At 56.2% G+C, this 15,685-nt stretch overlaps 6 protein-coding genes across 6 annotated transcripts; 4 read left to right on the top strand and 2 right to left on the bottom strand.

Moving 5' to 3' along the window:
• Positions 1 to 113: 113 nt before the first annotated feature.
• On the top strand, positions 114 to 2,441 carry BJ171DRAFT_442389 (RNA 3'-terminal phosphate cyclase domain-containing protein). The gene is made up of 5 exons (XM_053108092.1): positions 114 to 588; positions 935 to 1,110; positions 1,272 to 1,594; positions 1,709 to 2,035; positions 2,155 to 2,441. Exons 1-5 carry the CDS (start codon positions 396 to 398, stop codon positions 2,285 to 2,287), a joined length of 1,152 nt encoding a protein of 383 aa, XP_052966812.1. The 5' UTR covers positions 114 to 395; the 3' UTR covers positions 2,288 to 2,441.
• On the bottom strand, positions 2,442 to 4,398 carry BJ171DRAFT_599132 (scamp family-domain-containing protein; the record flags this gene model as incomplete). The annotated part of the gene is made up of 6 exons (XM_053114899.1): positions 2,442 to 2,948; positions 3,169 to 3,234; positions 3,352 to 3,390; positions 3,525 to 3,741; positions 3,833 to 3,994; positions 4,075 to 4,398. The coding sequence occupies 6 exons, from the start codon at positions 4,396 to 4,398 to the stop codon at positions 2,677 to 2,679; spliced, it is 1,080 nt and encodes a 359-aa protein (XP_052966811.1). The 3' UTR covers positions 2,442 to 2,676.
• An 865-nt stretch (positions 4,399 to 5,263) lies between these two features.
• BJ171DRAFT_599131 (uncharacterized protein) lies at positions 5,264 to 8,950 on the top strand (the record flags this gene model as incomplete). The annotated part of the gene is made up of 7 exons (XM_053114898.1): positions 5,264 to 6,068; positions 6,280 to 6,324; positions 6,423 to 6,839; positions 6,931 to 7,513; positions 7,717 to 7,999; positions 8,108 to 8,266; positions 8,414 to 8,950. The coding sequence occupies 7 exons, from the start codon at positions 5,264 to 5,266 to the stop codon at positions 8,744 to 8,746; spliced, it is 2,625 nt and encodes an 874-aa protein (XP_052966810.1). The 3' UTR covers positions 8,747 to 8,950.
• Positions 8,951 to 9,451: 501 nt separating this feature from the next.
• Positions 9,452 to 10,786, bottom strand: BJ171DRAFT_459305 (kinase-like domain-containing protein; the record flags this gene model as incomplete). The annotated part of the gene is made up of 2 exons (XM_053108409.1): positions 9,452 to 10,027; positions 10,223 to 10,786. The coding sequence occupies 2 exons, from the start codon at positions 10,784 to 10,786 to the stop codon at positions 9,452 to 9,454; spliced, it is 1,140 nt and encodes a 379-aa protein (XP_052966809.1).
• A 1,459-nt stretch (positions 10,787 to 12,245) lies between these two features.
• BJ171DRAFT_100375 (uncharacterized protein) lies at positions 12,246 to 14,151 on the top strand. The gene is made up of 6 exons (XM_053105385.1): positions 12,246 to 12,289; positions 12,439 to 12,855; positions 13,033 to 13,179; positions 13,332 to 13,481; positions 13,579 to 13,687; positions 13,902 to 14,151. Exons 2-6 carry the CDS (start codon positions 12,537 to 12,539, stop codon positions 13,993 to 13,995), a joined length of 819 nt encoding a protein of 272 aa, XP_052966808.1. The 5' UTR covers positions 12,246 to 12,289; positions 12,439 to 12,536; the 3' UTR covers positions 13,996 to 14,151.
• A 169-nt stretch (positions 14,152 to 14,320) lies between these two features.
• On the top strand, positions 14,321 to 15,522 carry BJ171DRAFT_505223 (uncharacterized protein). Its single transcript, XM_053111017.1, has 2 exons — positions 14,321 to 14,562; positions 14,718 to 15,522. The coding sequence occupies exons 1-2, from the start codon at positions 14,361 to 14,363 to the stop codon at positions 15,236 to 15,238; spliced, it is 723 nt and encodes a 240-aa protein (XP_052966807.1). The 5' UTR covers positions 14,321 to 14,360; the 3' UTR covers positions 15,239 to 15,522.
• Positions 15,523 to 15,685: the final 163 nt, after the last annotated feature.

Here is a 15,685-nt window from a genome sequence, read left to right as displayed (position 1 = left end):
CGACGTGACACAGCGGATGCTCTGTGGCAGAGCCACTGGGTGCGCAGCCATGCGGTATTGTCTTTTCATTTGCCCGCAAATAGAACAACGCCGTTTTTTTCTTGGCTGCTTGGATATCAACCCTCCGATCCGCGCCTGCATCACCGCCGTTCGTCGAATCCCACACACCAGCGCATCCCTGCAGCAGCCCCCCCCCAATTCGATGCCCACGCCACAGCGGACCGATTGTCTATAGTACCATTCCAGCGCAATTCCCAGCCTGCTCTCTCCGTGTCGGATCTATTCGCCCAACAGCAGCATCGATCCGCGACAAGCTCCCTCCAACTTTGCACCATCCTCCAGCATCACCGTTCCCTTGAGACTTTCGCCGTCATCAGAATACGCAGAAACACACAATGCTTCGTTTCCAAGGCCATAATCACCTGCGCCAGCGATTGCTGCTCGCAACCATAGCCGGAAAGCCCGTCCGAATCGACAAGATCCGATCCGAAGACGAGGACATGCCCGGGTTGCATGACTACGAAATATCGTTCCTGCGACTCCTCGAGAAGTTGACCAACGGCTCTCAAATCGAGATTTCATACACAGGTATGGGCCATCTCGAGTCTTCAGTGCGTCCGGTGGGCTTAGTGAGAAAAGGACCACAGCGGCATCATGCTGTCTGTGCCGATCGGTGAACGGACGAGACCTGGGGCTGGTCTCGCCGAGCAAGCAATCGGTGGCCTATATCCAACCTTCTTGACCATGGATGACCGTACTGGACGTGGCTTAGCCGCGAGTCGATCGTAGTCCAACCGCTGATCGACAATTCCTGGCCGCATGCCCTTTAGATGGCTGCCCTTCATCTTCTCCATTGCGCGCGGCTCTTGCTCTGGATGCCTTTGCACTGACTCGTTCTCTGTCCCGACTCGCTGGATCCTCGTTCGAACGATAGGCACTGCCCTGATTTTCCGTCCAGGAGTGATCACCGGCGGCTCGGTCAAGCACGAGTGCCCAAAGTCCCGAGCAATCGGCTACTTTCTCGAGCCCCTCATCGCTCTTGCTCCATTCGCAAAGTCGCCCTTCAGCGTCACGCTCACCGGCATCACAAACGATAACGTTGACATCTCGGTAAGCCATCGAATGGAATCGAGTCGAATCGCTTCGCGAGCCTGTCTCCTGTCAGGACAGCCTGTGTGTGGCGCTGTGGCTGTCGTTGCGTGTATGTGCGCAAGTCCAATATCCTGTCCACAGCGACTAAGACGGCCAAACCGTTCTCCCCGCTTCCCAAGGTCGATACCCTCCGGACCGTCACCCTCCCCCAGCTTAAGCATTTCGGAATTGAAGATGGCGTTGAGTTGAAGATTTCCAAGCGCGGTGCCCCTCCTTTGGGAGGCGGCGAAGTCACCTTCCGGTGCCCGATCGTTCGTCAGCTCAAGCCCGTCCAGTTTGTTGACGAAGGCCAGATCAAGCGCATTCGAGGCATCGCATATGCCACCCGCATTTCGCCACAAATGGCCAACCGTGTGGTCGATGCCGCGCGCAGCCTGCTCACTCGATACATCCCCGACGTCTACGTCTACACCGATATCTACAAAGGCGCCGAGAGCGGACTGTAGGTCTTGCAGCATGCAGCATCGTCTCCGTTTGTGTCTTGAGCGAGTAAATGCTGATGCCTGATGTGTGTGCTTATCGATACTGACGCGGCAATGGCGCTTCTGTTTCTCAGTTCTCCTGGATACGCTCTTACCCTTGTCGCCGAGTCCACGACCGACGTTCTGCTGTCATCGGAATGCGCCTTCCAGCCCCGAAAACGCACGCTCGCTTCCTCGGACACAGAGGACGAGGCCGGCCCCAATCTGTCCACGCACCTGGCCAACGACTACACGTTCCCGACTCCTGAAGATCTCGGGGTCCGCACTGCTCGCTTGCTGCTGCAAGAGATCAGAAAGAGAGGCTGTGTCGATTCGGTAACGCAGTGGCTCTGGCTACTCATGCTGGCACTTGGACCTGAAGACGTGAGCAAGATCCGCACCGGACCGCTCACTCCATTCACGTAAGTGCCCATCCATCGACTGTCTCGACAAGCGCATGGTATACACCCAGTGCCTGGGTCGAGGCACCCAACACCAACGACGAATGACGAACTGACACGATATTCTCCTATCTGACCAGCATCCAATATCTCCGTGACATCAAGACTATACTCGGAGTCACTTTCAAGATCAAGCCGGACCCTGAGACACACACGGTGCTGCTGACCTGCGTCGGAATCGGGCATGTCAATCTCAACAAGAAGACCATTTGAAGGACCACGTCTCCGTCGAGCTGCACTACATCTTGTGTCGTGGCGCGTTGCCGGGCTTCAATGTACAGCACCCTCTGGGCTTGCTCGGAAGACTGCTGCTGATCCAAGGAGCTAAATACACTATTCACCGTCCATCCATGAACCCGGCTCTGCACGTCGGTGGATATCGACTTTTTGTCGTGACTGTTATTTCCATTCTAACGGCAGCCGCAATGCAACAGCTGGCTTGAGCATTGCTCTCCACATCCACACTCTAGCGGCATGACATTTCAAGACGAATATTCAAAGCACTGCACTTCAGCGTATCACAAAATTTGTTCAAATCCCAAGTCCCAACGGCGCTATCAAGTCTGCGGGCTCCTCCGTCAGGTCGTGTGGAGCCGAATGTCTCAAGCAAAGCTGCCAGTCTGCGATTTCATGTATGCGGCGACACCCTGCTTGACGGCGCCGCTGGCAGCGACACGCTGAACGGCCTCGTTGCGGGCATCATCGGCTGTGAGACCAGCTGTTCGATAAAATAGATGGCTGAGGCGATAGAGATATACCGAAAATAAACCAGAGGCGAGCCAGAGGGCCGAGTTGATGCTGCACAGGACGCCGCTGGCGATTTTGTCGTCCGTATACATTGAGATCATGTTGATGAGTCCGCCCGACCCGGATCCTGCAGAGCACCAAGTCAGACGGATACAGGATCAGCCGCTCGAATACAAGTCTATCAAGAGCAGAGTGAGCCATGATCATACTGCTGCAGTGCACGACCAAACCAGTTCTGGGCCGAGCCGCATTTGAAAAAGGCAGGGGAGTGGTGATGAGGCTGTCCCGGATGTGTATGCACCGCCGAGAGATACTCGAGATGTAACCAAGAGGGATTGAAGGCATACCAGGCATTCCGACCGCCATGTAAAAGCAGTAGATGATGTGCAGACCGTTGAAGGCAAAGTACAAATCTGGGAAAGTACCGATTTGTAGGTTGTGTCGGCATCCGGTTAGTATTCTTGAAATCCGCCACAATCAAAATGGCGTAACAGGGCATAACAGGGCGTAATAGGGCGTAACAAACTCACAGAACGAAAACGAGCTGCTCCTCTCGTAGGCACGATACACTGCCGGCGATCGAGATGGTCGTTGCGGCCGTCGTGGAAGCCGTCACAAACGAAGGAAAGAGCCAGTTAGAGAGGCAAATGCAATCTGCAGCCCCAGCCCCAGCGGTGGCGCAAGATGAAATGGACCCACATACCCGGCTTGTACCAGAAGAAGAACGAGCCAATGCTGATGGTGAAGAGGTACATCAAGCTCACACCAAAGTCGGTCGCTCCGGTGGTGACGCCGGTCGGATGGGAGACCAGGATCGAGAAGCATGCAATCGAGTTGACGACGAGGACGCCAAAGAGCGAGAGCCACGAGCGATACAGCCAGATCATGATGCCGCGAGCCTTCCCAGCAGGGATATCGATCTGAAGGATGGCAGGACCATTGTCAGGCGAAACAGTGAGCCGGTGCCGCGCCCTGTGTCCCACCAAAGCTGTGCCTGTCTTGATATCACACCTGGATGTTGTGGTACATCATCGGCCAGCACGGCGGGAAGTTGGGTTGGCGGCTGACGGCCGAGATCCCAGCCTGCAGCTGAGCAGTAGTCTGAGCAAGTCTGGCTTCGCGTGCCTTCAGCTCGTCTTCCTTTCGTCGGAGCTCTGCTTCTTTTGACAGCAACTGCAAAGTAACAAACCGCCACGAATATGAGACAGGACCGTGGGCAATCGTCCCTGTACCGCAGGCGAGGCGTGGCTCACATTTCGCTGCTCGGGAGTCATCTCGGCCTGAGCACTTTTGTTCCCAGGGACTATCTTGTTTGTGGAGCTCCCCCATATGGTCCATGTCGTCGCCTTGGGCTCCGCGCTACCATAAGGCGGTGGATCGTTCAGAGGCTGGTCGCTGAATGCCTCGCTTCCATTCGAGGTTGCTGAAGCTGCCGAAGTAGCCGAGGTAACTCGCGAGTGACTCTGGCCGACGCTCAGGTTTTCCTTTTGGGCAGCTTTTCTGGCCGGAGGAGGATAGTCACTGCCGCCGGACTCATGCGCTGCTTCAAATGGGTTCTTCTCAAGGTCGTAGTCCATGGCTGGGTTGTGTCAGAGGCACCCGGTAAAAACGCCCAAGCTTCTGTCGAGCGCGGTAGCAAGAAGAAAATGGGCCCATGCGAAGCATGAGCCGATGGGGAATAACGACTCGCATCATTTCTTCATGAGACACCCGCTTGGCGGAAATCCACCAATACAGCAACGACGGCCCCGTCGAATGGCCATTGTCCCAAACGATCATAATGCGTCTGCCACAGCCCTGCACTTACGCTCTGCGTTGCGCGCTGTTGATGAAAACCGGCGTTGCGGTGGACGAGGGTAGCCAGGGCTTTCGGGAAATAAAGAGAGGCCGGACTGGCGGTTGGCTTGAGCGCCGTATGTTGCGATACGCTGATTCAGGACTAGGACCGGCCTGGATTGGATGACGTTGGGTTCTGTGAAAACGTCACATACAGTGACCAACAACAGCAGTGATATTTTGCCACCCCCGCCAAGCAGTACTCGGCCCGGATGCATTGCTCTCGACAAGAACACTAACTGGGTGATCGTTGAGAAATTTCCGGTGCACCTCAACCACCTCTCCTTTATCCACCTCAGGAACTTTTCGACGCCAGGCGGCCGCGCTGACTCCTCTCAGCGACCAGCGCAGCGTTCCCACGGCTCGACGGCTCGATACCGCTCGATATTGCTCGATACCGCTCGATACCGCTCGATACTGCACGCTACCTCTCAATCTCACTCTATCGTTCGACGTGGCCAGCCCACTCCCGCCCCCTCATTCGAGCTGGAGAATTCAGATCCGAGCCGCAGACGATACCCATCGACTGTCGATATTGATTCCGCATTTTTCGCCGCCGCTGCAACCTAGATAGCCCGCCTTTGTCCGCTCTGCCAGTCGATTATAATGTCCGACGGCACCCCGGTCGACGACTACCTGAGGCAAATCACCGACTTTGGATCGCAACTTCGGTTGCAACAGGCGTCGCTGCAGCGGCTCCAGTCCGATATCGATGCGTTGGCAAAAAACATCAATCTCTGTGTCAAGGAAGATGGATTTCATATCGAGCGCCGACCGACGCTACTGACGGCAAAGGAATTGAATAGCTTTGAGGACTCCATATCATCCGCCATCAAGGAGACTGGCAGCCCATGCGACAGTGCCCAAATCGATTCCGAAAATCAGCCGCAACTCAGCGATGTCGCTCCTCCAGAGATCGAGGGCCCGCGACAAAGTCGCGGCTGGACCCGGAGGACATCGCTGCAGGTCGAGTCCTCTGTTGGGCGTGAGCCAAAAGGATCGGAGCACGCAGAAGGCTCCGAATGGCGCACGCGCAGGAGTAGCTTGGCCGCCAGCATCCTCAGCACGCACCCGAAAAGCACACCCGCCAAGGACGATAAACCCTTCGGAGGAAGCTCGGCGCTGTTAGGATCTCGGGCATCGATAGGGCAGACACGGGGATCGCTGACCAGCACATCGGTGTCGGCGACGGGACAAGGCGAGGCTGGAGTGCGATACGCAACCGTCCTGGAAGATCGCGATCTCGAACAGGGCACCTTCGTTCCGAGTAAACCGCACGAGGATCAAGTCCAGCCAAGACGCCGGAATTTGTTTGAGGCCCTCGCTCCGACCAAAACCATACAGGATGTCGATCATGAGGCATCCGTGGAGGAGCTCGACCCCACAAGCGAAGGGCTCTCCAACACCGCGGGTATGAACGCCTGGCGTCCTGGCATGTGGTTGAGACACGGACTTGCCGATGTCGCTGGCATCGATACCGAGTTCGATCGCGTTACTTTGATCGAGTGGAGATCCCCAACGCCAGCAAGCCGGCCGTTCGCTGAGTGCGAGAGCCGTGGGAGAGCATGTTTTCGAGACTAATTGCCGTTCGCGCGCCCGTTCGTTGCGGGCACCGTCTGCAGACCATCGCTCGGATGAGCCGTTCCCCGATGATGATGATGATGAAGGTTAGTGTTGAGTCGCTCTCGCTGCACGATACGCATGATCCCGAAAGAATTTACTGAAAATGACAAACTGATCGGCTGTGGATCCATCGCCTATCCAGAAGACGATGGCGAGAATACCGATACCAAGTCGGAGAGTCAAGCCGGAAGCAACAACCAAAGTGATGTGTCCCTCGAGCGGCAAAGCAAGCCAGATCTGCGATCCAAGTCAGGACTATCCAGCCATGCGCTCTCTGGAGCACTTGTGCCCGTGCCAACATCACCACCAAAGCCACTGGATGCTCCTCCGGCACAGCCAACGCCTCCGCCACTGAAAGAGACCAAGACCCGTCAAAAGCACCCACTCAAGACCTTTATCTACAAGGAGTTCGTGGTGCCGCACTACTCGGAGTTTGCGGTCCCATATACGGCGACCGAGCTCAAGTCCAAGGTTGAAAGCGCCATCCAAGCAGCCCCGAGATTTCCCTATATTCACTGCATGTCATTTTTCCGCGTGTGCTGGGACTTTTTCTTGTCATGTAAGTGCATGCCTTGCCGCTCCGTTGACAGGCGTGGGTGCAGAACTCGCATCGGACAGGACCACTAACGGACGAATCTGTGCCTTGACAGTGACCCACATTCTGATGGTCATGATCATCCCGGTGCTAGTTTCGTTTGAGAAACTTGCCGCCGATACCGAATATCTCAGCTTTGTGCTGACGGCCATGTACTTTGTCGATCTGCTACTCGACTTTTACACCGTTCAGCTTGTGGACGGAGTAGCGGTCAGCCTGGCCGAATCGCGGACCATGTTCATCAAGCACAACCTGGTGTTGAGTCTTGTGACGATGCTCCCATTTGACATCATCCTAGAAAACACGATCCAGAACGCAGACACGCTGCTGCTCCTCAAACTCCTCAAGATCTTCCCGTTTTCCAAGATCGTGAGCCAGAATCCGATCTATCACGCTCTCTCGAAGGGATTTCAGCGAATCACCGGTGTTGGTGTGTCGTTTATGAGCATCTTCCTCTTCGGCGGACTGCTCTTGGTATTCATCCACCTGCATGCCTGCTCCATCTTCCTGATGGGGCGGCTCATGAACTACAGCACACCAACCTGGAACAACTTTGTCCCGATATTGAACAAAGACGTCGGAAGCCAGTATACCTGGGCCGTGTTCACTGCCATCAGCAACACATTTCCGGTGACTGGGTATCGGTGGGTATCTCGATTCACAGAGGCGAATTCTCGGATCCATGCATTTGGGTAGCCATCCACTACGCTGCCGCCGGATACACCGGTGACAGCCCTGGATACCGACTTTTGTCGACCTTTGGCTTTGTGCTGAGGACGCTGTACTATGGAGAATACCAACGTTGTATTGACTGCTCATCAAATGCCCCCCCCATACGCAGGCCATTCGACCCAGTTGAGCAGTGGGTGACGATATTTTCAGTCTTGATCGGAGCTATTCTATACGCATCGCTTGTGGGCACGATTTCGTCCTTCAGCTTCGGACTGGACTCGTCAGGGAGAATGTTTAAGCAAAAAATGGATGAGGTCAACGAGTACATGACGTACAAAAAGCTCACGGACACGCTCAAGTCCAAAGTCAAGCAGTATTACGAGCTCAAGTACCGCGGCAAGTTCTTCGATGAGGTGTCGATCATGGACGACTTGAACGAGTCGCTGCGGCAGGTCAGTGTCGAGACCAGGTGTCAGATCGATAGCCGCGCTTGGTAGCTCAAGTGCATCATGCGACCTTTCTGACGCCAATCCGCCGGGCGATCCGTTGATTCCATACAGGAAATATCGATTCACAACTGTCGCGACCTCATCAAGAAAGTGCCGTTCCTCAACCGCAACGAAAAGGACGGACGGGATGAAATGTTCCTCGGACGCATTGCCAATGCTCTCAGAGCAATGTACTTTATCCAAGGGGACACCATCTTTGAACAGGGAAGGGTAAGGATAGCGTGGAGCAGCGCATGCAGATGGCAGACAGCTATCAGAGCGATAGCGACCTTGATGTCCAGTACTTGTTGCCGTTGTTCACTGAGCGCCGCATAGTTTCTCGAGCTCAGGCGTCTCCGGTATTGCTCATGACACCAGGTTGGAAACGAAATGTACTTTATCCTGAGCGGAAACGTTGATATCGTGGTAAACGGAAACCCCGTCGGATCACTCGGAGACGGCGCTTTCTTTGGCGAGGTAGCTCTGCTCGGCCAAGTGCCTCGGACAGCCACGATTCGAGCCAAGACCAACGCCACCCTATACTGCTTCGACCGAGCCGATTTCGATCCGATCTTGGCCGACTTTGAGGACATGGCTCTGCGGATCAAACAGGTGTACCAAGAGAGAATGCTCAAGATCAAAAAGGAAAACGAGGAAAAGCTGCGCAAGCAAGAGGAGCTGACCAAGATGCGGGTCCTTCCCCACAACTAGTTTGATGTGGGACTCGCGCCCCCAGAGCAACCCCAGACGACTGATGTTCAAGTCCGCAAGGGCGTGTCGCTTGTCGTTCCCCGACCGCTCCTCAGATTGCGGGGCACATTTCTGTGCTTGAATTCAATCTGGCGAGGGCTTCATCCCCAGCCCAAACTCGCTCCGTATCTTATGTCTTGACCTGTGCCGCGCTGGAGAGCTGTCACAAGTAAATGTACACTTTACACATGAGCGAACGGGACACCCCACGATCCCATATGCCAGTGTAGTATGAGATAGCTTGCGTCCAACAGATCACTTTGGCAGCCTCCGAGTGAACCCCACTGGTCGCTCTCCGGTCTCCACAATCGACATGCACACTGGTCTCGGAGTACCAACGGTGAATGGTGCTCTTGGACACACTGAATATGGAGGCAGCTTTCTCAGGCAATGGATGAGGCCGTATCACGGCATCACATAATGGCCATCGCCAGCGCGTGATGGTATTCGGCAACAGCAAAATTAATCAACCCAGGCAGCGCCGAGTCGGACGGGCTTGACACACAGCCCGTATCCATCCCATCTTCTATCATACTCGAAAACGAATCAGTCGAGCAAGGCACGGAAAAGGCCCGCTGATGCCATCACCAGGCCGGACCGAACTCGGCACCTCGTGCTGTTGTGGCGACGGCATAATCAAAGGATGATGTAAATCGTGGATAGAGTCTAAAAGTCCTTGAAAACCTCGTCATAGAGGCCATCCTCTGATTTGCCAACGTTGCCCTTGGCCGCTTCCAAGACAGAACTGGGCTCGTTGTACTTGTCAAAGTTGCTAATGTCCTCCGTTCCGGTCACCTTGGGGGTAAAAGGCGGGGCGATTTTCTTGTCCTCGATGGATCTCCAGTTGACACCCGCAAACCAAGGATGTCCCTTGATTTCCTTTGTTTCGTTGGGCCAATGCCCCGCGCCGAAGCGCTTTCGAGGGATCATTTCGATGAGATGCTTTAGGAGGTCCTTGGACGTCGACCCGATCTGAGACGACCACGAGATTTTTCCATCCAAGACGTTCTCATAAATCTCCAGAGGAGTGGCAGCAATAAAGGGCGAGTAGCCGGCGAGCATCTCATATATGAGGGTTCCGAGAGACCACCAGTCCACGGTCTTGTTGTAGCCGGTCTTGAGAATGATCTCTGGCGCCATATATGCTGGGGTGCCGCAGAAGGTCTGAGCAGTTTCGGAAACGGTTTTGGCGAAGCCAAAATCGGCAATCTTGATGTGCCCCTCGACGTCGATAAGGATGTTCTATCGGTGAGGAGCCATAGTTTATCAGTGCTGCAGGCCGAGATCAGCATTCAGTACCCCGGTGGCAATTTCAGGACATCTGTGCACTGCCAAGCACCCATCGCCGCTCGCACTTGTGTTGCTGGAAACAAGATGCTACAGTTGGATCTTGAAAGACCCATCATTGGAAACGGGCAGCCAGGTAAAGTCACCCACCTCGGGCTTCAGGTCGCGATAGATGATCTTCTTGGAGTGGAGATACTCCAGGGCCAGCACAAGCTCGCTGGAGTAGAAGCGAGCGACCGACTCGGGAAACCGTCTGCGTTTGCGTAGCAAGGTAAACATATCGCCACCAGGGATGTATTCCATAACCAGATACAGGTGCTTGATGTCTTGGAACGTGGCCAGGAGCTCGACAATGAATGGGAAGCGTACATTCTCGAGGATGGTCTTTTCGTTCATGACATGCTTGATTTGCTTGGTAGCGATGATATCCTTCTTGCGGAGGGCCTTCATGGCGTACGACTTTTCCGACACAGCCGGTTGGCTGACATCCTGGAGATTCCGCGGTGCAAACTTGACCAGATGAACTGTGGCAAAGGCGCCGCGCCCGATCTGCTCTTTGATCTTGAAGTCGTAGAGATCATAGTCATGCCGAGCGTAGGGCAGATTCGGATCGGAGGTCGATGCAGGGTCGTCCTTGCTGGGGAGCCCGCTTTGGTTGGTGACATCCTTCAGGTTTCTCTTGGTGGTGGGAATACGAGCACCGCATCGGACCATGGCGCTTTTCAGCGAGGGCAGGTGCTTCATGGACTTTTTCCGGATCGAGGCACTCTTTCCGGGACCGCTGGGCACGGTCATGCTGTTGCTGTTGTTTGCATGGAGATCCTCGACCGACTTTGACGACACAATGTCCCGCTCGGTGATCCCCGTGATGCCAAAGAACCGGGTGGGGTCGTTGCGCTGCTCGCCAGGGGTGCCAGGGGTGGTCGAGTTTTCCTTCTTGAACAGGCCGCGCATGATATCGAGCCGGCCCTGTTTGTCGAGCAGCTCTCGGTCCTCGCGGGCCTGCTTGATGGACGGGTCCTCGAAGGGCTTTTCAATCTTGGGGATATGCTTGTTGAACCGACCGGGGCCATCGAGCGAGCGCAAGGACTCGTCGCTTCCAACCCGCTTGTAGTCCGTGGGCTTTCGCATCATCTGCCGGTCATCTAACTGGGAGTCTGTCGTCACGACAGAGCTCCGGCTGTCGAATCTCTGCATGTTTGCTTTGCGCTACGATGTAAGGGAGGAGACAGCGTGGGGAAGGACCTGTGTTCGATCGGCAAAAGCACTCGACTGACAGTCGACTGACAACTCGCAGATGACCAAATGCGCGGGGGAGTATCTGCAGGCCAAGTCGAGACGGCTGAGAGGCGATGGGAAAAAAAGTAGAGCGTCCCCGACAGACGAGCCCTCCTCATCGAGATGCGCAAGGAAGGCAGACCAATCGGTCTGCAAAGGAAATGCGGCCGTTTCCGCCAGTACTTCCCGCCGATTCAACAATACAGCCAGGCGTAACAACAATGCAGCGACAGAAGGTTTGCATGGTCGCACTCTGGAAATCGAGAGTGAGCCGTGGCAGGAGCTTCTCTCGGACGCCTCTCCACAGCACCATCAATATGATCGGTCCCACCACTCGTCCGACGCACAATTACTGCCAATCGCTCGCATTCCCGGCCAGCAACAGCAGATGCATTGTGAGAACTGGTCTGTCGCCTGGCCTTGGTCGCAGTGCCAGGCATCCCGGACAAACCTGAGGGATCTGCAGGCCACTGCCCGATAGACAAAGAGCACTTGAAAGTAACGTTTGTCAGGCCCTCTCGGCTCCGAGATCAAGTCGAGATGTGGACCGGTCAGTCATGTTGTCGAACCAAACGAAACATCTCCGCTCCGGATCTCCTCCAAAGGCGGCCCGGGCAACTAACGAGGACTCCAACGACGAAAGCGAGAGCAGTCGCTGGCGAGGCACCGAAAGATCTCGTCGACTATCCTGCAAACACGCAGCGGTCGGGCCGGCGGCGTCTGAGAGGGGGGGTTTCGGCATCGGATTGGTGAGCAAATGCCGGCCGAACTCAATCAAGAGGTTCTTCCAAGCAAAGGCTCTGGCTGCTGTGACGCACTCGGCCCACTTTCTTCCCCTCCCTCATCAAACCAGCCCGGACTGCATCACAACTAGCGATCCTGGACTCGCCCTGCCGACTTGGTGATCCGACGCTTCATCGCTTCATCGCCTCAGACAAGGTGAGCCCAGGGCACCTTCAGCCATTCTGGTTCGCTGGTGTCGACTGGAGTGGGGAGTCCTTCGCAAGCAACCGGCCGATCTGCGGCATTCCCGAAGCAGCAACAGGCCCCGAATGGCGCACTCAACCGCTCGTCGCATGGCATCACAGGCTCCTGCTCGTCATCAAACCCACTCAGCCCAGCTCTGTTTCGCTTGACCTCCATCGCCCAACGGCCTCCCTCGACACGGCGTCTTCCGAGCCCCGCCATGACCGATATCGTAAAAACCAGCCCAGCCAGATGGATCTATACGCTGCTGCTATCGCTTGGGACAGTTGCCTATACGTCAGCGCTCGGATGGGTGTCGTCGCTGATGGACCTGTTCGATAGCGCCGACAACACGGACGAATCGCTCGATCTGGAACGCATCCAGAAGGACTCTGAGGAGATGCCCAAGATCCCCGACCACGTTGCCCTCGTCGTTCGCCCGAGCGGCGACGTGGCTGCCCAGCTGCAAGAAGTTTGCAGGGCTTGTGTCTGGATATGGTCGATCGGCACCAGCGTCGTCACGGTTTTCGATGAAGAAGGTAGGCCGATACTCGGGGTGCCATTCTCATGCGTGCTCTGGCCGCAACCCTTTCGGGGATGGGGAGTCGATTTTGGAAGCTTCGGTCAAAAGACCGGCCGATACACATTCGGTCACAATATCGGCTCCTCGCCGGAACGATGCTGAGCATTGCTGTTGCTCGTGGCTCTGCTGTCAGGCATCTTGCAAGACTCGGCCGGAAAGTGCGAACCGCTAATTGCCCAGAACCTGGCCAAATTCAAGTCAACCTTCCATGTGGCTGTTTCGAACGGGCCAAAAGTGGTCTGCCACATCATGCCGCATACCCAGCAACATGCCGACATAGGCAAGTGGTGGACGTCTTGCATCTTGCACGGACCAGCCTATGGCATCGCGGGGCTACCGATTGATGGGACCCAAGGCAAACCGACCCGAACCCGGCGGCGGTGGCTAACCAAGAAGTGACTTGCAATGCTTTGGCAATGAATGGCTCGGCAGTGGTCGAGCCCTTCAGGCTAGTCTTCCTCTCGAAAAAGAACGGCAAACAACGCATTGCCCAGATTGCCTCGCAGCTGGCTAATACCCGACAGCAGTCAGGTCAGACAACGGATGCTGCCTGGCTGGCCGAAGAGATCCGCAAATGCTCATGTAAGATCAGCGAGAGTGTTGGCAGACAAGACGACTACCATGGAACACATCGGTTCGAGATCAAAGCATCAAACTAACATCGGCAGTCTCTTCGTAGACGAAACGGATGTTCCAGATCCGCAGCTCATGTACGTCTTTGGAAAGATTGGCTCGCCCCTCCAGCTGGACGGGTTCCCGCCCTGGGAGATCCGCCTGACGGAAATTTGGTAGGTGCAGCCGTCTTGCCAAGAGCGGTGGCATGGGTGCCCTCGCGGCGGCCTCTGACAGGAGCTCCAGGAAACACCGCGATGGATGGCATTCTGGCCCGTGCGTCGATATTCAGCGCCTCTAACGACCCGATTCGACTGGCCAATGCCCGGCACCGGACCCGATTGGGCTTGATTGCAACGGTCGGTGCTGCTGCGACCGCTCGCCTGGCAGGCAAGTCAACACACGATCTCGCCGCATCAAGTACTCAGACATTCTTGCAGGGCTGCACCGGTTCGCAAACACAACGGGTCGATTCGGAAAGTAGTACCAATACCCGATGCGCGAACAGCACGACCGAGGGGGACGGCATGAAGGCGGACCGTAGCGAGGCTCCATAGACACTCTGTCGCAGCGGCGTGAGCGATGCAGCGAGCCGCTGCATTGGAGCATTGATCGCAACCAATACACTTCCCTCCCGCCCGCAAACGAAATGTCCATCCCCAGCCAAAGACACTGCGTCGCACAGCATGGCATTGCCGTCGCACAGACAGTCCACCGCCACCGCCTCGCCCCCCGGCCCGCCACCGTCCGCCCAAATGCCCAAAATGCTGCGGCTTTGCCTCCCGCCTTCGTCCCTGCACTTCCCTTCTGTCTGCGTTTCTTCCATCTCTCCACACCCAACCCACCGCCATGGCCACCGCAAGAGCACACGGTCTTCGACGTCCCGGCTCCACCCCGTCAAGCGACTCCCAGGCACAGCTCAGCGGTTTGGTCGAGCAGACCCTGGATGTCCAGCGCGAGTCTGAGAAGGTTCTCGGCAGCGCTGTCGCCACCGCCCACTCGGCCCTGGAGACGGGCATCGACAACTCCAGGCTGCTGCACGCACAAGGAGGTGAGTTGAGCCCGTTCTCGACGGTCGCTTGGATCTCCATGCGTGTATCAAGCGGCCCGGCTGGCCTCATATGGGCAAATGCTGATCGAATGCGCCGTCCGCCGTCGCTGATGAAACCCATCATTTCTTCCCCCCCCTCCCTCCACCGTTGCCAGAGCAACTCAAGCGTATCGACAAGAAGCTCGATGTCCTCGACAACGAACTCGACTCTGCCGAGAAACAAATGTCATACTTTCAGAAAGTTAGCCGCAGCTTCCTGCTTCCCGTCATCGGCAAGCGGCCGCCGGCACCCGAAACGCTCAAGCTCGCCAAGGACGCCATCGAGATCCAAAAACCGCCCGTGGTGAACGGCCAGCCGCTGTATGGCCCCCGAACCGCGCGCTCGCTTCCGGAACGATACCGGGCCGAGGACCTCGAGGCGATGAGAAAGTACGTCGGCGCCTGGGCATCCGAGGAGCAACAGCAGGAAAGCGCCATGATCGAGTCGCGCATCGACGGGCATCTGGACGGGCTGGCGGATATTACGGCGTCGCTGCACCAGATTGCCTCAGACCAGGGCGAGGAGCTCCGGAAGCAGAACCAGCTGTTGTCATCGATGAACTCGCGGGTAGACGGCCAGCTGGATCGCACAAATGTCCTCAACCAGAAGGCCGGCAAAGCTCTGCGGTCCGCGTAACAAGCCAATCGTATTGGTGGCGGCCAGTTGTCACTCTCTACAGAGGGCGATGCTAGTTGCATCGCCTGGATCGCCTGGATCGCCTGGCTCTGCTCGGCTCCGCTTGGAACTCGGGCGCCCAGCCCGCTGTGTGCTCCACCTGGCCCTTCCCGACGGCATTTTCAGGTCTCATGACTCATCCGAATAATCTATATGTTCATGCAAAATCGCTGCTGGTCGTTGCAGGGGACCCTTCCTGTTACTTGAAGACGACGGGGCTTTTGGCGCCATGCTCGATACATATGATAGTGGAGAAAAGAAAAGACGGGAGTATATTTGACAGATGCAGCCACAAGCTCGTCGAGGGGATATCGGGCAACTGCATGTGGCTCGGCAGACAGCGAGGTGTGGGCGACTTTTGCGCTGAGGGACTGCGAGCTGGACGATCAGCCCTCGAGCTTGTAAACC

This window comes from Polychytrium aggregatum, assembly GCF_025602895.1.
Source record: "Polychytrium aggregatum strain JEL109 chromosome Unknown BJ171scaffold_18, whole genome shotgun sequence".
NCBI classification, from domain to species: domain Eukaryota; kingdom Fungi; phylum Chytridiomycota; class Chytridiomycetes; order Polychytriales; genus Polychytrium; species Polychytrium aggregatum.
Note: the sequence above shows the minus strand (reverse complement) of the source record. Positions and strands in the feature narration are given on the sequence as shown.